General features: G+C 43.1%; 2 protein-coding genes and 1 non-coding gene across 5 annotated transcripts in view; 1 reads left to right on the forward strand and 2 right to left on the reverse strand.

Annotated features, from left to right (window-relative positions):
- Positions 1-640: 640 nt before the first annotated feature.
- lgmn (legumain) lies at positions 641-13,867 on the reverse strand. Of its 2 annotated transcripts, none has more exons than XM_072699081.1 (14): positions 13,758-13,867; positions 11,140-11,295; positions 10,226-10,323; positions 8,453-8,534; positions 7,237-7,319; positions 7,056-7,131; positions 6,594-6,656; positions 6,309-6,375; positions 5,672-5,790; positions 5,166-5,255; positions 4,867-5,076; positions 3,982-4,152; positions 3,729-3,796; positions 641-1,633 (listed from the first exon to the last, which is right to left on the reverse strand). In XM_072699081.1, the coding sequence occupies exons 2-14, from the start codon at positions 11,278-11,280 to the stop codon at positions 1,591-1,593; spliced, it is 1,311 nt and encodes a 436-aa protein (XP_072555182.1). In that variant the 5' UTR covers positions 11,281-11,295; positions 13,758-13,867; the 3' UTR covers positions 641-1,590. The 2 variants fall into 2 exon arrangements, with proteins under 2 accessions (XP_072555182.1, XP_072555183.1); XM_072699082.1 differs by having other exon boundaries at positions 5,166-5,251; positions 5,668-5,790.
- On the forward strand, positions 11,651-11,721 carry trnag-ccc (transfer RNA glycine (anticodon CCC)). The gene has a single exon. It is a non-coding gene; the product is annotated as a tRNA-Gly (tRNA).
- Positions 13,868-14,490: 623 nt separating the features above from the next.
- The window catches only part of pcnx1 (pecanex 1), a 37,631-nt gene continuing 28,658 nt past the window's right edge, over positions 14,491-23,463 (reverse strand). For both annotated transcript variants that reach the window (XM_023835979.2, XM_023835978.2), the window contains 13 exons: positions 22,709-22,838; positions 22,501-22,559; positions 21,622-21,837; positions 20,892-21,145; positions 20,484-20,714; positions 19,240-19,340; positions 18,372-18,522; positions 17,934-18,164; positions 17,337-17,611; positions 16,857-17,041; positions 16,348-16,736; positions 15,852-15,992; positions 14,491-15,565 (listed from right to left, as the gene is read on the reverse strand). In XM_023835979.2, coding sequence (XP_023691747.2) covers positions 15,425-15,565; positions 15,852-15,992; positions 16,348-16,736; positions 16,857-17,041; positions 17,337-17,611; positions 17,934-18,164; positions 18,372-18,522; positions 19,240-19,340; positions 20,484-20,714; positions 20,892-21,145; positions 21,622-21,837; positions 22,501-22,559; positions 22,709-22,838 — 2,504 coding nt within the window. In that variant the 3' untranslated portion in view covers positions 14,491-15,424. The remainder of the gene's footprint in view (positions 15,566-15,851; positions 15,993-16,347; positions 16,737-16,856; positions 17,042-17,336; positions 17,612-17,933; positions 18,165-18,371; positions 18,523-19,239; positions 19,341-20,483; positions 20,715-20,891; positions 21,146-21,621; positions 21,838-22,500; positions 22,560-22,708; positions 22,839-23,463) is intronic.

The following is a 23,463-nucleotide window of genomic DNA, read 5'->3' on the forward strand; positions in this document are numbered from 1 at the left end:
TTATGATTATTTGTGTTCTCTTGGTATTATTAATGGGGTGTATGTGCACACCCCCACAATCACCTTGCACGCCCTGCTACACCATCCTATGCTGCCTGTGGTAGTTTTCCCATCAGTTGGCATTAGAAGTTGTATGGATTTACCCATCAAACAATTCAAACTTTTCTAAATAGAACATTAAATAATGGTAACATTCTTTCTCAATCTCTTGACTGCCAGCTGCAGAGGTGATACATAGCTGACCCTGCACTGCGACCCCCCCAGGCTTGCTCTCACCTGCCTGTGCATCTCAGAGCAAGATTGGCTAGGCAAAAAGCAGCAATTCCAATGCACCTCTATTCAGGACTTAATCTTATTTGCCCGAAAGCTTAGTGTCTTTATATTAACCCCTTCTGTTGTTTATGATGGGAATTTGTGTGGTTTATCTTGGCATGATGGCTGGAAAGTGAGAGGGTGGAAAACATCATCCCAAACTCCATATCATAAGCATCCCTACATTGTAACATTGTTACTAACGACTGTAACGGAATCAAACAGGAGGCATATCTTGAAACCACTGCGCTATACTTAAACGATCACACTGAATCATGCTCACCAGCCTAAATAAAATTTAACCAACATAATACACAGAACAAAAATATTCAGCTTAATATACATTTATTCACACACATTCTGAAGATATCTTTCAATCATTTGTTTTTAAAATTGTTATCTTACATTACTACAGTAATTTGACACCATTGATAAAAACAAAAAACTCATTCTTATAAGCAATTCCACATTCCTTAGCAGAATAATATTGATGACAGCAGTACTGTTACACAGTAAGAGGTCTAGGGCAGGGTTCTTCAAATCTGGACCTCGATTCCAAATCCAGGCCATGTTTTCAGCTCTCCCAGGTAGTTGTTTAATAATGACTGATTCTGATTGGTCAGAGGCTTCACACCTGACTGACGGGTAAAGGAAGGCTGGAAAGCCAGCAGTGCTCGGACCTCGAGGACTGTGATTTGAATAACCCTGGTCTAGGGGTTACTACACTTAAAAGAGGTGGTAAACAGTATTTTTTATGAAGTGATCTCCTGTGTTTCACATTGATGTAATTCCTCTCATTAAGCAATTAATTACACATTTCGCAGCTATTATTTATAAGTATATATAACAACTGACCTGAAGATGGAAAAATGTCAAAAAGGTGAATTCAGTTCATGCTACCGTTATATGTCATGTTTGTCAAATATTATGAGGGATTTTTAAAAAGTCCCAGAACAGTATCAACTGTCTCACTGTCTGTCATTGTCCAGCAGCACTCGTTGCTGTAGAGGAACACAGATAATCCCACAGCCATGGTTTGTTTTAGAATTAGATTGAGTGTTTGTTTCAAATGACATCTTCTGATTAAAACAGTCCACTTAATATAAAACAAACCTTTAAAATGTCAGTAATACTACCGTTTATAATGATTGGAATGCAATGATAAGATGCATCACTAAAAAAAAAAGATTTGTGCAAAGTGCAGGTTTTTCCATAAGCTTTTTGGAGGCACGGCAGATCAAGAACTAGGATTTTTTTTTTTTGTTAAATCAAGGTTGTTTACGCTCTGAAACTGCACACATCATCCATGGCTTGCAGGATCCTGAAAGACAAAAGGACAATTTAAATGCATATCACACAATAATGACAGCATGGCGAGTAAATGGGAAGCACTGCTGCCTCACACTTCCTGGACTGGCTCTTTTTTTAATTCTTGCCTGAACTTTGTCTGTATTGAGTTTGCACGTTTTCCTCATGTCACATGGTTACTCTGGTTTCCTTCCATGGTCCAAGGAAACACAGCTAAATGGTATCTCTAAATGGCCTGTAGTGTGTAACCCTATATGGAATCTTTGCTAGGACATGCACATCTGCCTGCTCCGTGCCGCCTAGGACATGCACATCTGCCTGCTCCGTGCCGCCTAGGACATGCACATCTGCCTGCTCCGTGCCGCCTAGGACATGCACATCTGCCTGCTCCGTGCCGCCTAGGACATGCACATCTGCCTGCTCCGTGCCGCCTAGGACATGCACATCCGCCTGCTCCGTGCCGCCTAGGACATGCACATCTGCCTGCTCCGTGCCGCCTAGGACATGCACATCCGCCTGCTCCGTGCCGCCTAGGACATGCACATCCGCCTGCTCCGTGCCGCCTAGGACATATGCACATCCGCCTGCTCCGTGCCGCCTAGGACATATGCACATCCGCCTGCTCCGTGCCGCCTAGGACATATGCACATCCGCCTGCTCCGTGCCGCCTAGGACATATGCACATCCGCCTGCTCCGTGCCGCCTAGGACATGCACATCCGCCTGCTCCGTGCCGCCTAGGACATGCACATCCGCCTGCTCCGTGCCGCCTAGGACATGCACATCCGCCTGCTCCGTGCCGCCTAGGACATGCACATCCGCCTGCTCCGTGCCGCCTAGGACATGCACATCCGCCTGCTCCGTGCCGCCTAGGACATGCACATCCGCCTGCTCCGTGCCGCCTAGGACATATGCACATCCGCCTGCTCCGTGCCGCCTAGGACATGCATATCCGCCTGCTCCGTGCCGCCTAGGACATATGCACATCCGCCTGCTCCGTGCCGCCTAGGACATATGCACATCCGCCTGCTCCGTGCCGCCTAGGACATATGCACATCCGCCTGCTCCGTGCCGCCTAGGACATATGCACATCCGCCTGCTCCGTGCCGCCTAGGACATATGCACATCCGCCTGCTCCGTGCCGCCTAGGACATGCACATCCGCCTGCTCCGTGCCGCCTAGGACATGCACATCTGCCTGCTCCGTGCCGCCTAGGACATGCACATCTGCCTGCTCCGTGCCGCCTAGGACATGCACATCTGCCTGCTCCGTGCCGCCTAGGACATGCACATCTGCCTGCTCCGTGCCGCCTAGGACATGCACATCTGCCTGCTCCGTGCCGCCTAGGACATATGCACATCTGCCTGCTCCGTCCCGCCTAGGACATATGCACATCTGCCTGCTCCGTCCCGCCTAGGACATGCACATCTGCCTGCTCCGTCCCGCCTAGGACATGCACATCTTCCTGCTCCGTGCCGCCTAGGACATGCACATCTGCCTGCTCCGTGCCGCCTAGGACATATGCACATCTGCCTGCTCCGTGCCGCCTAGGACATGCACATCTGCCTGCTCCGTGCCGCCTAGGACATATGCACATCTGCCTGCTCCGTGCCGCCTAGGACATATGCACATCTGCCTGCTCTGTGCCGCCTAGGACATGCACATCTGCCTGCTCCGTGCCGCCTAGGACATGCACATCTGCCTGCTCCGTGCCGCCTAGGACATATGCACATCTGCCTGCTCCGTGCCGCCTAGGACATGCACATCTGCCTGCTCCGTGCCGCCTAGGACATGCACATCTGCCTGCTCCGTGCCGCCTAGGACATGCACATCTGCCTGCTCTGTCCCGCCTAGGACATGCACATCTGCCTGCTCTGTCCCACCTAGGACATGCACATCTGCCTGCTCTGTCCCGCCTAGGACATGCACATCTGCCTGCTCTGTCCCGCCTAGGACATGCACATCTGCCTGCTCTGTCCCGCCTAGGACATGCACATCTGCCTGCTCTGTCCCACCTAGGACATGCACATCTGCCTGCTCTATCCTGCCTAGGATATGCTCCTGGTCCCCATACTAAATACATAATGCAATAGAAAATAAATAAGTTACCTTTCATGTGGGTATCTGTTCTCACACAGATTCACTAAAGCATAGAGTTGTCTCAGGGCATATTCATACTGAAATGGACCGGAAAAATAAACACATTAGGGCAGTGTATTTTTTTCTCCAAGAGTGTGTTTATAACTATTATAAATGCATGGGATTCAAAATAACCATTAATATAGGAACTATAAATACCATTAATACCATTAAGACTGGCAAGGGTACAGTCATTAAAAAGAGAACAATGAAAGAAGTGTACCTCAGATTTGTGCCAGTTGAAACAACGGGACTTGTAGTGTTCGACTGCTTTTTGGTAACACTGGAACTCTGTGAGATCTTGCTTGTCATTAAGGATCTCTTGAGACTTCTTTGGGTCGCGGGTCACTTTGTTCACCACCTCCTCCATGGTATTCCTAAGCAAGTCTCTTACCTAGAAAGATCAGTTTGTACAGTATTTCACACAACAGCCTGACGTTTCACTATACATTTTAAACACGACAATAGTGTTTACCACCACTCAAAACACGTGGCCGTGTGGGCCCCCTGTTGGCCACAAACAGTCATTAAAGTAGGGGGCACAGAAATAACAAACCATCCATCCATCCATCTTCTGTCACTTATCCGGGGCTGGGTTGCAGGGTCAGGAGTCTGAGCAGGCGTGACCGGACCTCCCTCTCCCCAGCCACCACGCACTCACCTGTGAGCCCCAACCCCCCAGGCCTGGCTCCAGGGTGGGGCCCTGGTCATCCTAAACCTGTCTCCATAATCCTAATCCTCCCCATCCCTCCTCAGTCAATAACTTAATGTACATTGTCGTTTTTTCCCTAAGAATTGTCATATTGTCACACACACACACACACACACACACACACTTTTTCAGCATACACAACAAAAATACAAAAGTATAAGTATTTTTCAAAAATTGTCAAACAACCATTGACCAAACACTGTAACCGTTTAGGTAATGAAAACCTAAAGCAATGTTATTAAATAACAGGATACACTGTTGTGCATATGGTTAAATATTTTCCCAGGATTTTAATTATAAACACTGCGTGCACTGCAATATTCAGAATGCCAAACAAAGGCCAAAGCAGCTCAAAAATGTAGCTTTTTTTTTTGTTTTTAAAGTTTGACATCTTACCTTTAGGTGCGCATTGATTTCCCTAATGTACTTCCTAGCTATAACTATGTCATTGGAAGCCATTAGCTTCCTCTTCAGAATAGCTAGAGGCACATCTGGGCTTGGGGTCAGGTCAGGTTCATTCACAGGTGTCAGAGTAACAGGGGTGGCAGGCTGTATGCTGGTTTTGGGGTTTCCCTGAAATTCCACCACCTTCATATGGCTTAGAGTCTGCGGGCAGACAGAAGTCAGATCATAGTAACTAGTAAACCTGTGCACATGTTACAAAGTAGCATGATATATTGTTGAAGGCTGCTCACTTTATTTCCATATTGCATGACATGACTGGTGTTAGTGTGGCTCTTTACGATCTTAAACTGCTTCTGTAGTGTCTCTTTGGACAGGTCTTCCTGCAAGGTGGGAAAAAAGTTCAAGAATATATTAATGCTGCTGTTGTCTACATAGGCTTACACAACATATCACTGTTCCAACATTTACGCAAAACAATTTTTGAAATGGATAAAAATATCTGTTTTTAAAGTTATACTATCTTTTTGAGGATATTTTTTAGGATTATATTAACTTTTATTACTTTTATTTATACAAACATTTTATATGAACTACACCATGCAGACACCTCAGTCTTAACGTATCGTAAATATATCGTAAACATGACTAGCTTTGGACTGAAGTTAAAGAAATTGATTGAATCTATTTATGCTGATGGAAAAAAGCTGTTTGTCCTGGTTTAAACAATCATCAGACCGATTAAGCATTAGAGGTTACACATCAGCATGGACTGTCAAAGTGATCTGAGAACACTTGCCACATCAGAATCCTCCATCCAGTTCACGCTGTACCAGTCTCCCAAATAGGTGTCTCTCTTCTCGTCATAGTAGCAGGCGTAGGAAGATTCATGAGGGTTGGCAGCCGTCGTGGCATAAACTGAAAAAATATATACGGTAATTAAGCATAGTCTCCTCAAGAAAATCCTCTCTCAGCTGCGTATGGTTCATGATTTGATGTAGCTTCGGTGAATGTGGCAGAAGAGACGTACAATTAGCAGCGTCGCAGATATCGGTTCAGCTATGAGCTGAGACTTACAACATTCTTTGGATAGTCAGCGTTTATAACACGTGCGACCGCAAGTCAGGCCGAAGCAGCCTGTCTAAATGCTGATCCGGTCAAAGTCGGCGTGGCAACACATACAGTGGTTAGTGGACAGTGTTGCTTTTGAGTTTCATCATCGTCATCATTGCCTGTATGATAGGCCGCTAACGAGATCTCTCCAGGAATCTGGGTCCTGGTCCTCAGGAGAGTCCTGGTCTCTTGATTTGCCTCCAAGTGTTTTCATCAAGTTTACGTATCTCCATTTGCCAACTGGCATTCAATTAATGGCAAATACAGGACTAAATACCTATGGAATGCAGGACTAAATACCATCTATGGGAAAAAAAACTCACCCTCAATGTCTGTGGGCAGGTGATTCATCATAGACCCAGACTCACAAGCCTCAATGTAGAACACCAGCTAGTTAAAAAAATTATTATTAACAATGAACAACAATGGCAATAATAGTAAATAATAATACTAAACTAGTCATTCTTTCAGCATATGCTCATAGGCATTATACCAATCACAGATATCCTTCAAATAATTTCCACTTTTTAAAACAAATAATCAATGGGAAATGTCTTTTTATATTACTAACTTACATACCACAATTACAGCAATTAAGAACAAAATACCTTTTTGTACTTCTTGTTGTCATGCATGTAATTGATGGCATTCATGAGGTCATTAACGTGGAGCTATAAGAAAGCACAGAAGATAAACAAGTGAACAATATGCTGCCACTTTCACTTCAAGTACAAAAACAAATTAGACACAAACGAAACTGAAGCAACGCAACCAGTCACGAGACAACATGTGACACACGTCATGACACCCACACTTCATACATATCAACACCTTCTTTCCTCAAGTAAAGTTTCATTTTTGTAGGCAAACTTTCAAATTTAAGAAAACAAAGAACCCACACAATTTTATTAAAATTACTTCAAAAGCACATTTTAGAACAGTAAAGGGTCTTAATTCAAAAGACTATGCCGGGAATGCAACTTAATACTAAACAACACACAAATCAAAGTTTCTCTCTAGTTGTAGATGTCACGTTGATTTCTGGTAATGGAGAAGTGAAGCCTGCTTACATCATCGCTGGGAAAGGCTAGAAGACCCGGTGCCCCGTGGTCAGTGAAGTACACGAACACATGATCATTTGGACCACTGTGAAAAGAACCAAGAACCTATTTGACTTATTTCTGTAACAAAAGTCTGCCGGCACTCATCCTGAGAAGATCGTTGCTCAGATAGGGACTTTGAGGGACTTGCCTTTTCAGAACCTTTCCAGAGCCTCCGGTAACTTTTGCTGCATCACCCGTAAGCACAGCCAGGAAGTTGGCAGGGGTCACGGCCTTCAGAAATGCCAAACACATCACAAGTACATGAGTAACACTGAATATGAAACATAAGGGATTTTTACAGCCCATTATCATCTCTGTAGAAACTTTCGTGTTATCCATACTTAGCAGGAATGTGGAAAAAATTGATCACTTAACCACTACATTTAACTCTCAGAACTTGGCCTCTAAGGTGATGTTTCTTTTGAATCATATCAAAAACATATTCTACTGATGCGTTTCTTAACCCAGTTCTCGGGGAACCTCAGATGTTCTTTACCAGGCACTTAAATGGTCGCCTGAAATCAGCCTTATGGAACTACGAGTCACCTGTCACCAGTTTGTGAAATACGGGGGGGTCTGGGGGGGGGGGGGGGGTCCGAAACCCGCCATTAACCCATGAGACCCCTTGAAAGCCTCAAAAGCAAAATTTTAAGGGGGTCTCAAGATTGGTGTTTTGCAACAATAGGGAGAAGGGGACCCCCCCCCGAATACTGATGGGTATTTTTGCACACTGCCTGTCACACATATTAAACACAAGAGAATAACAGAAATTTCTGCTAGACATGAAAGTGATCAGTGCTCATACACCAAACAAGTCCAATTAAAGGTTTTAACTTCTACATGGTAAGAGCGATTCTTAAAAGAAACACTCGACATTCGAAACCAACTGAAGTCTCTGTAAACCCTCCTCAATTTACGAAGCAAATCTGACAAATAATTTGGTGGAAACACCACTCTAAATATATCTTATGTGATACAGTATTATGCACCGTAGATTTAAAATGGAAACGCATATAAACAATCCACTCAAAATATCATTCTGTGCTTGTACGAGTAGTTTCACTGGAAATTTCTAGTAAGTGATACAAGATGAAGGTGGTGATGGGGAAATACAGCAGGCTTGAAAGATTTCGGATTTTGGCCACTTCAAAAATTGAATAGCTGTGTTGACGTTTTCTTCAAGGACATAATTCAGATACCAAACATTAGTGGATCAAAGGCTGGATGTACAGCCACATAATGTGTGTGTGTGTGTGTGTGTGTGTGTGTGTGTGTGTGTGTGTGAGTGAGAGAGAGATAATATATAAAAATATTAAAAGAATCGTGTTTCACCAGTTAAGTGCACATGCTAGTCAAGCACTCACTTCTCCAATGTAGTCCTTTGGAACTCCTTTGTACACATCAGTCCCATTGGGTCTGTTGATCACCACTCCGGGGGTTGGGTTACTGTAAGTACAGTATCAAAACTATCAACAAAAAAAAATCCTCAAGTATAAAAATATTGTTTGTTTTTTTTTTTTAAACCAGGGTGTGTTAGCCAACAGTATACATTTGATACATCACCCAAGTGTTTATCAATAGTAAATCTGGTGCCTGTCCAGAATTTCCTGACTAAGATCTAACACCACATGCAGGGGTTTGAACCCAGAACCACCTCTTCAGGAAACCCAATTTTAAATCAGTTTAAACAATGTGGATCTCAGCAGAATATTAAATATTAAAATGACTATTTTATACTTGGAAAAGAGTGGGGATTCCCCATTAATTATATATTTTAAATTATACATTTAATTGCATAGGCGATTTTAATATCTAGATTTGTCAATAGTTTAAGATAGGTTTGAAGTTTCCATATTGTATCCAATCTGTTTCCATGGTTAGTTCAAAATAAGTTATTGTCTTCAACTGCTATTGGAAGTACAGGGGGAAAAACCAGATAAACCAGACAGAAACTGTGCAAGCTTCCTCGTAAGTTTGGCTAAAAAAGAAATACTGAAACTTTACTGATCACACAGTTAAATGCTTTTTAGAATTAGAATAACATTAACTTCATTTTTTTTTAGCAAAGCAGTTTTTCCATGTGGTCTATACTACATTTTATGTATAGCTGTATCTAAAACTTGGAAAGATCTTTGTCTTTATATGACATGTTGAGCAATTCATCTGGGCCACAAAAAAAAAAAACCCGCACTAAAGCAGCATATCATTCCATCTTCATGAGGTGACATGTCTGCGAATCTGTCATTTATCCCTGTCACTGGATTTAAGGAAGTAACTTAAAACGTCAAGTGATTCTGTGAAAGGAAAACAATCACTAACCAGTTTTCCAAGACCAGATCAGTTTTGTCTACATTTTAAATTTAGGATTTGGTACTTTGTGATGGTATGTATTAAATATTGGCTACTTCTCCATTGTCACTGATGTGTGCACCCTTAGTACAAATGTCTTTTTACTTATCAATTGCATTGTGCACTATATACGAAATGTCTTTGTGATGAATAAATTAACAGAAGAAGTTCATTATAACTCTTTTTTTTTTTTTTTAAATAGTCAAGTCATTTTTATAGTAACACTTTACTTGACGGGGCACAAATAATACTGCATTATGCTATTACTTCTGTATTAATTAACCACAAACTAAATCTTACATACTGATCTCATGTTAAAACTTCACGATTTATTAATGATGAATTATCTCAAGCAGTTACTATTTGTTATCATACTTAAGTCCGTAAACCTTTGTGAACTGCTGAAGGGACCTACTGAAGGAACAAGTAATGTATAACACAAGTGAAATACCGATATAATATCTGTGCATCATTAATGAATTGACCCATCATCTTTTAGTAGCAATTGTATTTGTTCATAATTCATACTTCAGTAGTAACTGAGTTATTACTAAATTTTTGTGCCCCGTGTAAAGTGTTACCATGTCTATTTATACAACACATTTAAAAGCAACGTATATTGTGTCAAAGTGCTATACATCAAAATAATACAATAATACAACAATTAAATAATAAACATGATATATGACAACTTCAGCCTTTCAGCATACCTTACTCACAGGAGTGCCAATTGTTACCCATTTTAAAAATGAGTAAGTATGACGCAATGTGTTTGATAAAGTACTCACGCTTCATTCTGTGCCAGGTCATCATACATCATTACAACAATCTGCTCGTCCGGAATGCCATTCTTATGGACAATTTGATATGCATGACAAACATCTGCCTGTACATAAACACACAGAGGCAAATTAATATGCCATTCATCAAAATTCTCAAAAAGAACTTTCAATATTAATTGTAATTTCTCCCATAGCTAAAAAAGATGTGGTCAGGTGAACTGGCCACTAAACTGCCCATTTTGTATGTGTGTGTCCTACAATGGACTGGTGTTCTCTTACCATGCAATCAGAGGTGGACAGTTCAGGTCCAGAAAGTAAAAATCCAGCCTAAGATTTTGTTTCAAGAAACCAGTTACAGAGTACACATAGTCACAGAGAAACCAGGTTGGAGCAAACCTTGGTCTGGATTTTTACTTTCTGGACCTGAACTATCCACCACTGCATTGAATACACTTCTCAGCTCACCACAACCCTGTACTAGACAAGCAATAGAAATATGGATCATGCCAAATGCTTGACAACTTACATCAATCTCAACTTACTAGTAAGTAAATTTAATCCATCCATCTACAGCTTATCCTAAAGCAGGGAGACCTGAAGCCAGTCCCATGCATCCCTAGACACCAGACAGAGGTACAGTCTGGATGGGATATCAGATCATCACTGGGCACCTACACACATACAGTACGTGCAATGCAGCAAAGATGAATCAGCTTAACTGCATGTTTTTGGACTATGGAAGGACAGCCATGCAACAGGGAAAACATACAAACTCTATACACACAGAGCAGAGGCGCAATTCAATCCCCCTAGAGGTGTGAGGCAACTGTGCCACTCATTAAGCATTTACTATGGTCTCAAAAACTGGCCAGTCGGACCACATCCTTGGAAAAAAGGAGTTTGACCAAGAGCCTTCTCACCTGGTGTCTATAGTTGTACCAGCCGTTGGAGCCTGCCACAATTAAGACCCAGTTCTTCCCATCGTGAGGCTGTTCTGCTGAGGCCACATTCACGGTTAGTGCCAGGGCAAAGCCCAGGAGAGCTGCAGCGTGTGCCAGCATGTTTCAAGTTAGCACCTAAGAGAAGAAGGAAAAAAAATGCACCAGAATTTATCAATGATTTTAAATCAGATTACAACTAACAGGTTATCAGGCTCTCGGGGTTAGGACTCATAATCAGAAGGTCGGTGGTTCAAATCCTGCGGCTGGCAGAGGAATTTCACCATTGGGCCCTTGAGCAGGACCCTTAACCCCACCTGCTCCAGGCACTGGCTGACACTCCTCTCACTTAAACATTGCTTTGGAGAATAACATCTGCTAAATAAATGCCATGTAACAGTTGCTAGCATAGAGGCTATGGATACTGAAAAAAATACTATGTGGGTTTCAGTTACAGCCAAGTTTATCTTGAGGATTTTTGACTTGAATCACAGCGCTGCTGGTGTAGTGGTATCATACAAGATTCCCATTCTTGTGACCCGGGTTCAATTCCCGGGCAGCGCACATGTTTGAGAGCACGTTTGGTTAGGGAAGCGCACTTGTAATTGAAAGATTGCTGGTTTGAATCCCTGACCAGCAAGGCACCACTGAGGTACCCTGAGCAAGGTACTGCTCCTAGGTGCTGAATTAGCTGCTCCCTGCTATGGCACATATGGGTTAAATGCAGAGAACACATTTCATTGTTGTGTGCTTTGGTGTGTCATCATTGATCACCAAAATTCCCCAATTGAATTGCTGCTGAAACATCCATCTGCATTGCATCAAACATCTGTTTTCTAAAACTGATTATCCTAGTCAGGGTCATGGGGGGGTCTGGAGCCTGTTCCAGAGGCCACAGGTGGGGGAACCCAGGATGGGGCACCAACCCATCACAGACACACCCATGGGCAATTTGGCAACTCCAATTAGCCTCAGCATGTTTTTGGACTGTGGGGGGACTGGAGTACCCAGAGGAAACCCCCCGATGAAAAGTGTGAGCTCAGAAACACTAAAACAATTATTGTTGTTTATAACAACAGTTGGCAGTTATTTCCCGAAATAAACTGTCAATAAGGTAGCACCTCAGAAACTAGCATGTTACATCGACACCCTTGAAGGGGTGCCAGTCCATCACAGGGAAAATAAACATACTACAGACAATTTCGAAACCTGAAATAGGAAGTACTCTGAGGAAACCCATGTGACATGGGGAGCAAATGCAAACTTCCCCACAGACGGAGTAAAAATGGGAGTCGAATCCCTCACCCTTGGGGCATTGCCAACAGCTGAGCTACTGCTCCAGAGAAAAATCCTGGACCTGCACTCTGAACCCATACTTTGCTTTACTTGGCACTGTACAATGACAACAAAGTCATTTTATTCCATGTTTAATTTAAAATTAGATGATCCTACCACCTACACTAAAGTGATAAAACAGGGTTGCCGCTTTTGGTCAGCTGGCTGGCGTCAGATTTTCAATTCGAGAGAAGTCTGCACATGCGTTTACATGTATGTAACAGTGTTAATAAATAGTCTATAGGGTTTGCAAACTGCCCCAACCGGATTTATGTAGCTAATTTTAGGTTTATAACGGGATAATATAGATTTCTTGCGTGGGTGTGAGAGTCGGAAAGCGTGAGAGTTGGCGACCCCGGATAAATCTGCAGCAAATTTGTCTCAGACGTTAAGCTGTAGTGTGGAACATCACCAGTACAACCAAACTGAAAGATCAGCAGTCCAAAAACTTAAGCTGTATCTAAGGATATGAACCACGAGCGTAGGTAATATCTGACCATGGTTAAACACGCTGTCATCATTGTTTATTGCATAAAGGTGCAATGCGGAAACGGAAAACAGGTGCCTCGATCGATAAGATCAGGGATCGCCAAACTGTTCGTGGCAAAATATTTTGTGGCAAAATACTATGTCCGTGGTAAAAATCAAAATGTCCGTCAGAATTCGCCATGGAGCTAATCCCTGCATACAACTTGGTTATAATACTGTACGCATCTAGTGAGAAACCCCTAAACATACATACACGAGTGTGTTTCTGCTCCGTGTCGACGGTCACGCATTATATAGAAAACCCCTGAATACTTCAACAGTCTTCCATCCATATTCTTCTCGCTTTACAAAGTTCCACTACAGTCACGAAAAAAAAATCAGTGTATACAATCAACACGCCACAGGAAATGCCCTGTTATGCAATTGCGATAGGATCAAAATACAGCATCAGTGCGGTGTACCTCTGTAAATCCTAACAGTGCACGTATGTATATGACAAGAATGTTGTTTTGTATATATGAAATATGCTGAATTCATACTCAATAATTACGACCCCCCCATTCCCCATTTTCAGCCGATAAATCGGATTTCTATCTGCAGCCGCGGTCACGCGCCAGCCTCCCACCGAATGGGCTTTAGGTGTTTTTGTTCTGCGCTGGCTGCGTCAAAAGAAATGCTTCCTATGCAAATTCATATGTGACTAGGAGTTTGAAAATAGTATATTAAAATTTCTAATCTATTTCAACAAAAAATATAACTAATAAATGTAGCCTTACCTTTCTTAGCGTTAATTTTTTGGAAGTGACGGCAGGCTGGATTTTCAGGACCGTATTTAATAACAGGAGGCGCTACCGTGACGTCAGAGAGCCGAGGGCGGGGTTTCACGTGATTACTGTCATGTGGCTCCAGCCACTTCGGACAAAGTTATTCTGTATTTTTTATCATAGTCTGAATAGTCAGCCCCCTGCCCCCCAATTCAATGTAGCGGCATACTGAAAACCCTGAGCTAATAGAACCGGTATGCCGTTTTTCACAATTATTTACACAGCAATTTTTATCGACCCTAAGAGATACTGGAAAATAAATATCTTGCAGTGTTTGCGCAGTCTTGACAAGTAGAATGGTGGAAAAGTATATACAGTACTTCGAGCGTGCGAACAAAACAAGGAGCGAAACTCTTTGCACCAAAAAAAGCTGACGATGCTCGCGAATTGTACAGACGTGTTACACCAACAACACGTGTCACAAGTGAAGATGCCGCCGAACACTGACGATCGAAGGTTGTTCATGTGACACTTAGTCAGCCACGTTAATTCCTCGTGATTTTTTGATGATTCCAGGGCCGTTGTCACGATCTAAAGACGTGCGGAGCTTAACCCGGAGACCTTTTTAAAACGACTTGACCAAGCTGACGGTGGTTTTATGGATAACGTGTGTACTGTAAATGATTCAAAACATTCAGTATTGTTCAAATAAATCGACTGTGCAAAACAGACAGGACAGCAGCAGTAAATCAGAACACTTTTATTCTTCTCCACTTATAAAAGAATTAAATTGGGAAACAGTCCACCAAAATTTGGGCTCGCTGTTCTGACCGATGATCCTCGATACATTTTTACCTTTGTCTCGTTAATGAAATAAATGTAACAAAATGTAAATATGTTCACGGTAATAAATATTCAGTTTTTACAATGAATTTTATATGTATATTAATATATACTTATATGATAAAAACTTTAAGTTAAATAAAAACTCCATACACAGAAAAATGGCAGACTAATAAACGACGATTGCATGTTTTCATTCCCAAGGCATCAGTAAACCACAGATTCAAGAGTTAAATTCTGTCTGTAATAAATAGAGATGTTACTTCAAAACTGTAGTGCATTGCTGTAAATAATAAAAACACAATAAGTAAAATTATAGTGCAAATTCTCTCCCAATGGTTTTTGCAACTTTAAAATAAATTCGGAATGACAATGAAAGCAAATCAAACTGTTTTAATTGACAGCACCTGCATTCCATTTACCTGATCTACTGCCAGTTTCCTCTTGAAAATCTCAGGGTGGCAAAAAGAAAACAAGCTTGTTGACATTGTAGCTGATTTTTTGGCAAGTGATTTGTGAAAACCCCAGTTTTTTTTTTTTTTTTTCCTTTTTTGGTTTTTCTGCCATGATACTTACAGGACTAACTCTACCTGTGAGTCAGTCATTGTCATCATGAAATGCATAGAAATCAGCAATGGTCAACATAAAATCCAACATGTTTAACAAAAGTCTATCATGCAGCATATTTGCACAACGCAGAGCAGAGCAGATCTGTAACATCTACTTGCAATTCTCCCTGCTTCCGGTACCCTTTGGAAATCTGAAAGGAGGTGCATCCGCAGGAGCAGGAGTCCTGCTGATTGCTATCTAGTTACACCCTTGTTGTTTAAGCCTGGTCAGACTTCGGCACCCAGCTCAATGACCCCCGTCTCTATGATGGGAACCAGCTTGTCCTCCACCTGTACCAGCAGGATGGTCTTGTCAATATGGGATCGACTACTCAGGTCTCTGCTACAAGGCACCCATCGGTGAATCACCTGAGGCAGGCAGGCATGTTGACGGGGGGAAAAAAAACAAAAATATAAAAGTTATTAGACCTGTAGGTCACTGGGCTGAAAAATAACCAAATTAAACCCTTTGCGTACAGCACAACACCAAACTAACTGGCATGTTAGACTACAAATCAAGGCTAGGGAAGTTCCTCTGTTTCAGATTAACTGGAGTAATTTTGTTTATAAAAGATAAAGGAAATTATAGTTTCCTAAGCAAGAATAACGAATTTCTGTAGTTTTACTATTTATTGTGCTACGATTATGAACTCACATGTCCCTCCATGCCCTCCTGGGGACTCCAGTCTCTCCAACAACTGCGGCCAGCTTTTAGACGCAGAGCCTCATCAGGCCACTGTAACTCCTTGCGTTTTGACATGTTAATGGTCTCCAGGACCTGACCAATGTCCACAATCTGAATGAACGAGAGCACAGATGTCGGTAAACACCACTGGAAGTCACTGCAGGAAGTTTACAATCTTTGATCTCGATTGGCCGTTTTCTCCATTTCTGTAAACTGGGGAATTCCACTGGCATTCCATCATGATTCCTTCAGAAGTGGTCTATTACAAAGGAGGCTGCTTTAAGGTAAATTACGTAAATACATGTAGGATTTTCGTTCCATAAGATTCCCAATGACCTTTTCTATTGGGATCAAAATCAGAAGCCAAGAATGGATAACATTTAAAATCTAAACATGACAAAACAGGTATTTACATCCTCCAGGTTTCTGATTGACAACTACGTCTGGTCTACATGAAGCATCTCACCTGCACCCTGTACGAGATGTCATCCCTGCGTACAGTGGACAGTGTCAAGTGGTGGTGGCTGGTGGGATCGGGGGCGCAGAGCGAGTCACTGCCCAGCAGGCCCACCAACGTGTGCCGTTTGCACGGCGGGATGCTATGGCTAGAAAGGGAAGCCGAGGGCCCGGCGACGTCTGGGCCCAGGCGCAGCTGCAGGGAGGTGGGCAACGTGCGCAGCGACAGCTGGCTAGTGGATGAGCGACGGCACGGCTCCAAGCCAGTGGCGGAGGTGCGCAGGGACGAATGGCGACTGCTGCTGTAGCGGTACGATGAGGACTGGCTTGCCACAGAGGCCCGTGCTGGCGAGTGACGAACCAGGCCTGACTGCACGGACTGAGAACTCTGACTCGTGCCTGGAGGTGGAATAACAGGGTATTTAGGCTAATCATTAATTGAACGGGAAGGGATATGAGCTACAAGGAACTTTAAACCATATTCATGTATCGACTTAAGGAGAGTACGGCACTTCTTACCCAGGGAGTGTGGCTGGTATGGTTGGGTGACTGCAGGCCCGGGCACAGCTGACTGGGAGACAGAGCTCTGCTGGGAGTCACTCACCCCTGTCCCATTCCCACTCGTACAGGACATGCCCGTATTGGCATCCAAATCCTCAATATTCCCGCCGCTGTTACACCCGGCCCCACAGCCCTTGCGTAGCCTGAGATAAAGACAGAAATTGTCACGTCATACACAGAGACCTTTGAGTGGCATGGGAACGACGGTGAGAGAAACAGATTTCCGTTACTGGAAAAATCCAAGCAGTCCAACTGGACAGGATCAAAGTGAAAATATTGGAATTTTGAGTGCGTATTTTTAATATAAGCTTCATATTTTAAAAGTCACAGGAATCTTATTTAACATGGTGGTGTAACTGCTTTCCGATACGCCCCAAACCCTAAAAATACACATTCGTATCCACAAGGCCTAGCAAAACACCCAAACTGTGCACGCACCTGTGCCAGGTGCTGACGATGAAACTGCGAATGTTTCCGACGCTGATTGGGCCTCCGAGAATGTGGCCAAGCTGACTGTGAGAGTTGCAATATGAGGTGATGAGCGGTGAGACATAGATTGGGTAACCGATGGGCTGGTCACAAGACGAGTTGATCATGTTACGAAGTGCTTGCTTTGCATTCTGGATACTGCCACGTTCTGGGTTCCGATTCCGTAAAAAGACGAGCTCTTGTTGTTGCCCTGCCCATAGCCCACGCACACACTCTTTGTTAACCTATAGTGAAAATGAAAAGCAGATATTAGTCAATCCCACGTTTTGCAATGCTTTAAATTTCACAACCATATTCCAGCATAGAAACGTACTATTTATATGAAAATAATAAAATACAAAATATTAAAAAGGCCATATGGCTGATCAAATAACAGGCAATACAAACCTATTCAATAATTTATCACGATTTACAATTTCCTAATTTTAGTCACTTTTCTTTAAGTCAAGTCCTCTTCTATACTGTTCTCTCTTTTTCTAGCCACAACCTGTGACCCATTTGTTGTTCTGGTTCCAGTTACTTTGCTTGAATAATATAACAGCAAACCTTGATGACGCGGAAGCTGAGGTAACGGCGGTTAAGCATGATGATCTTGTACTCATTTGTGCCCTCATCGAGAACATGACGCAAGGCAAGGAGGGAAGGCGAGTTGGACAGGACCGCGCTCCGCCAGGCTGGGTCACCCTCGTGAGCAATGACCAGGTTCTGCTGGTGGGTGGAAATAGCCTCATACAGAACTGCTGGCTCATCGTATTCATCTGGGGATGTGAAGTGGTCCTGAAATGTTACAGCACGGACAGAAAGGTATAATACGAAAAATTAGGAATGCTGAAGACAAAGGACAAACACAAAGGTGTGTCTGTGTTTATATATATTTAAATTCCTCCAATAATAGCAGCTGCAATCTTACAATGGTGGCCATACTCATAATGTGAAAAAGTAAAGGGGTGCACAACAGGATCTGTCCTGCAGCCAAAGCTTCACCTGATGGAGTTTGAGCGACATTCGGATGCCTGGCACGACGACTTTCCTCAAAAGTTCCATGTCAGCAAAGATCCACTCATCCCGAACTGAGGAGATGCGAAAATCTCCCTTGAAGAGGGCATGCAGTCCATACAGGAAGGACTCCAAGTTACTAGAGAGAAAAAGAAAAAGCGAGAGAGCTGAGAGAGAAACTCCAGTTTACAAATGAAGCAGAAGGAGATAAAATAGAAAAATGTGATTTGTATTGATAAGTTAACATGAAAGAGTTGGGTACTATAATGTCACATTGGGTAGCATGTACTGTACATCTCTATGGCTGGGGACTGAATTCCCACAACTTACTGCATGTAGAGTGTGTAGGGTTTCACTGACTCACTCACTCACTGACAGACTCACTCACTCACTGACAGACTCACTCACTCACTGACAGACTCACTCACTCACTGACAAACTCACTCACGCACTCGGGCAAACTGTCATCTTTAAATTGCCCATAGCGTGTGATGTCATCACAGCCATACTATATGCTAATCTCACCAACACCCAGAGACATACTGTATGATGTGGTCGCTATTCATTGACAGCTCCGTATTTAACACCATCACGCCCTACCAAATTTACAGCCGGCTCTGATCTGGGTCTTAGTCAGCCCGTCTGTGCATGACTTTTTAACCCCCTGCCCCCTGACAGTGAGACTGGAGCCCCCTATTCAGCCACCCTCACACTCAGCACCAGTACAGCCCAGAGCCGTGTACCCTGCCCTGTCCTCTGTGTCCCCTACATTTTCGACTATGTTGTAGCCCATCCCACAAACACCATTGTGAAGTTTGTGTTTGACGGGTGGGGCTTCAGTAGAACCACGACTGACCTGGACATATGATGCGAAGCAGTTCCCAGTGCCCTCCGTCCCAGTACACACAGTCCATAGCACAATGTCACCAGCGCAGAATCTTTCTCACTGTCCAGAGGCTATGGAAAGAGATAGATTGGTGGCTGGAGTTTGGAGAAACTGCAATGAACACTGGAACTACTATGAGGTCAGTTCAATTTTAAGCTAAATTGTCTATATATACTTGTTTGTAAATCTTCCTAATAGCAGCTATGAGTTTGTGATCACATGCATCTGGAATAAGCACAAAATATCCCAACGCTTCCAACCCTTCCAATTAATCCCTCTATTTGTGGCATAATAATAATAATAATCAATACTTTATTGATCCCCATGGGGAGATTGTCCTTACGCCTCCCTCAACTTGCTCTTTGTAGAGTAAGTTGTCCGCGAAGGACAGCCACCCATGGCAGCGCCCAGGGAGCTGGGGGTTAAGGTTTTGAATGGATGCCCAAATCAAGTAAACACCGACGGTCTCAAGAGAGAATGTGGTTCATCTCCAAATGGCTGGTTAATCACCTAATGATTAATAGAAGCAGAAAGTATGAAAATAACCCCTGCTCATTGGGGGAGAACACTGGTCTCCTTGTTATTCCACATATAAAGAAACTGTTGCTGCTAAAGCTTTTAGCTACAGTGCTCCTAGATTATGGAACAGTCTGCCAGAATATGCACAAGATGCAGAAATTACTTTATAATTACTAATTACTTTAGTTCCGTATACCCACACCTTTAAAGCAGTGTTTCTCAGACCAGTCCTCCGAGAGTTTGGAGGGAGTAAAAACATGGACCGTCTCAGGTTCCCCGAGGACCGGCTTGAGAGACACTGCATTAAGCCTACAGTGACCATGGCCGCCGATGCTGATGCACATGCCCTTATGTTCCACTGGGTTTGTCCATCAAAGTGTGTCTGCCAGTTCTGACCATCAGTGCCTTTTATTTTGTGGAGTGGGCACCATCTGAGCTGAAGCGGCGTTTACGTCCCATTAAAGTGTGACATCATGGCCTGCAATCTACCAGCTTACAACGATCTGCAGGGAATACTGGCTCATTGAAGGACTCTCACTACATTTTACGTATCGATCATGCTGTAATAAAGGCATTGTCTTTGTATTCTAGAATGTTGGCATGCCCAGGGGCACTTAGGCAGTGTTTGGTTCTCATCTTCTTTTTTATTACTCCAGCATAACTGCACCTCATTACTCCACAGGAAACCACTTTACCTTCAGTCGCCGTGAGCTGCAGTACTGTATCCAACCGAGATAGACCCCACAGAAGCTGTCCCTGGATATGCCTGCCAAACGATGGTCATAGTCTTCGTCGATGTTTGGGTTAAAGGTTGGGTCCAGGTCCACATAGTTCCGCTCACTGCAGCTGCGCAAGCCGTCTCGCATGGTCTCGTTAGCCAGCCACTCTTCCAGTTTGGCTGAGGCTATCACATAGTAGATAATTCCCTAAATAAAAGTAGAGTCAGAAGGTCATTATAAGCGATCCTGCGCTACAGACGAAACGTAACAATGTAACAATGTCAAGTGCAAAAATCTAAATCTCTGAGCTGGCCAGTTGTCGGTTTATTCACTGATATTTGTTGGCGGTCACAATACTCTCGTCCCCATTTAATACTCCCTCACCTTGACGTAGTAGGAGGTGAGTATGCGGCGCAGGTCGAACACCTGCAGCATGGAGGCAGCGCTGTTATCGGTGATGCTGTATCCCTCCAGCACGTACTTTGTAACCAGGACTTCCCAGGCCAGCCAGCGCTGCCCGAAAGCGGCATTGAAGGACAGCATGTGGGGCAGGTGTCCAGGCTCACAGCAGCAGCAGCCCTCGTCCTCCTCCACCCCCTCTGTGATGGCCTCCACCTCCCTCTGCTGACAGTACGTCCCTAGGGAGGCAAAGCATTGTGGGATTGCAGAAGATCAGAACGCTGTCGCAAGAGCCAAATCCAACGAAATCTGTTCATAACTGAATGCCTGAATATGGTAAATTTATGATTTTGATAATCGGAAATGCATACCAAGATAAAAGTGGCTCGACGAGGAAAGTATGGCTGGTTTAGATACTGCCACTACAAATGTCCAACTATATGTTTAACTAACTAACTATCTACACTATTGTTCAACTAGGGTTGTTTAAAAAAAAAAACCTGATAATTATCTATCTACTCTGGGAACACATACTTGTAAGACTGATGATCTTTCTAGATTAGTTGAAATAAATACACTTAAAGACTGTTTAATAAGATACATTGGGTAAAATGCTATTCTATACAATTCCATATAATATCCTTTGATATTTTTTTTTTTATGCAATACCACTAATGTGCTTCCACCATTACGAAACTTGTGTGCCAATTCTTACCTCTGAACTCAAGCCCACGCAGCTGGAATGTCACTAGGCCATTGCCAATCTCCACCAAGTGCACCAGTGCGTTGAGGTAATCGGAGGCCAGGATGAAGCAGTCCCCCGTGCTGTAGTTTCCCCAGCGGCCCAGAAGGAGGTCGCCACAGAGGCTGTGCTGTAAGGAGCGGGTGAGGTGCTCGTAGAAAATGGAGTTCAAGTTGTTGTCGTCAGAACCTAAGGGAAAAAAAATAAAAAAAATCATAGCATGGTAAGAGGAGTGTATGAGAATATACACTGGAAGCAGATAATCGATTATTTAAATTATGTTTTTGTACATTACTTGGAGCAGCAAACTAATGCACAACAAAGGAACATACTGACTGAGGGTGAAATAAACAGGAATATATGACATTATGCCATTACCATAAAAAGCAGCCCTTCAATAAAAATCAGTTCTAAGAAAACTGAACATTTTTGAGGGGGTAAAAGGGACCAGTTTTTTATTCAAGGTATAAAAGCAAATTTCCTCTGAAATAGGGTACATCAGTGGCACTGCGTTCCCCTCCAATGGGGAAACAGGGCATTTTAGTTATTTTAAAAAAAAAATATCCCATCTTGTTTTTCATGAGAGATTCAGACAAATGTGTATATATACACATGAGAGCAAGTTTTAGGGTCAGAGAACAGGATCAGCTGAGATCAAATGGCTCTGGAGCAGTTGGGGTTAAGGATCTTGTCAAGGGTTCAACAATTACTTTCATGGCTACAAGATTCGAATCCACATCCATCCGGTTACAGGCACAAATCCCTATCCAGTGAAGCATTTGATTAACAAAATGATACAAAGTCACTATTATCCTATAGACTATTCCAGAAAACGTTATGATGTTACGCAACCTGGGTTCCTGTCCAGCTGGGAGGCCAATCTGGTGTTGGAATGATCAACTCTCTTCGTGCTGCAGAAGACAAAACAGAAGACAGAAAATAAAACATCTCCTATGTATTTTTTTTTTTTTAAATCACTCTACAAACGTATTTGTCAAAAGAAAAATATCACCTGTATTTTAAAACACACAGATGTTATGGAAGAAAAGTAGAGTCATACTTGTAGTCCCTCTCCCAGAACTTGACAGGACGGACATAGGAGGTGATGAAGATGGCACTACCGAGGAAGGGGTTGAGTGGTGTGGAGAAAACTGCAGACACTACTGCCTGGACAAATAGCATGGCAGAGTCTAGTGCGGACAGAAGTCAAGAACAAATACTGGACATTACATGCCAATGACTTATACATCATGAAGTACATTAAAGAGGCCCTATGTTGCTCATTTGTGCATAATTCTATTTTTGGGGTCTACTAGAATAGATTTACATGCTTCGATGTTCCAAAAAAACATTTGTCCTCATACTGTACATCTCTGGGCTTTAAACTCCACCCCAGGATGAGCCCAATGTGCCGATTGGTCAGCTTGTCCCACATTTTCCCCCCACTTCTTGCAGTCTGCGCACAGATCCTCGCAAGAAGGCGGCCAATAAGGATTGTGTTACGAGGTGACATCACCGCGTAAGTGAGGGCTGAAATTCCAACGAGGCGTTTCAGGCAGATTAGAGGAGAGTGGTTTCTGCGGTGAGAGTTACTCCCTTTGGCGTGTACTTTGGGCCTTAAGACTTTGCAGACTGCTTACATGCACATTAAGCTACATAACATACTAAAGGGGTAAACCGGAAAAAAAGCATAATAGGGCCGCTTTTATTATTAGTAAGTTGGGACTAATTCAGAGGATTTTCGCCCTGAAACTTCTACGCATAAATATTTTCAGTCGAGAATTTTGACACTATGACAATTACGACAAGTAAGAT

The sequence above is a fragment of the Paramormyrops kingsleyae genome, chromosome 14 (genome assembly GCF_048594095.1).
Source record: "Paramormyrops kingsleyae isolate MSU_618 chromosome 14, PKINGS_0.4, whole genome shotgun sequence".
Taxonomy (NCBI): domain Eukaryota; kingdom Metazoa; phylum Chordata; class Actinopteri; order Osteoglossiformes; family Mormyridae; genus Paramormyrops; species Paramormyrops kingsleyae.

Coding starts and splice junctions, on each gene's coding strand:
- lgmn (XM_072699081.1), bottom strand. CDS start 11,280: ATGCTGGCACACGCTGCAGCTCTCCTGGGCTTTGCCCTGGCACTAACC. Junction 4,153..4,866: donor AAATCAATGCGCACCTAAAG/GTAAGATGTCAA, acceptor TGATCTTTCTAG/GTAAGAGACTTGCTTAGGAA. Junction 3,797..3,981: donor TCAACTGGCACAAATCTGAG/GTACACTTCTTT, acceptor GGTCCATTTCAG/TATGAATATGCCCTGAGACA.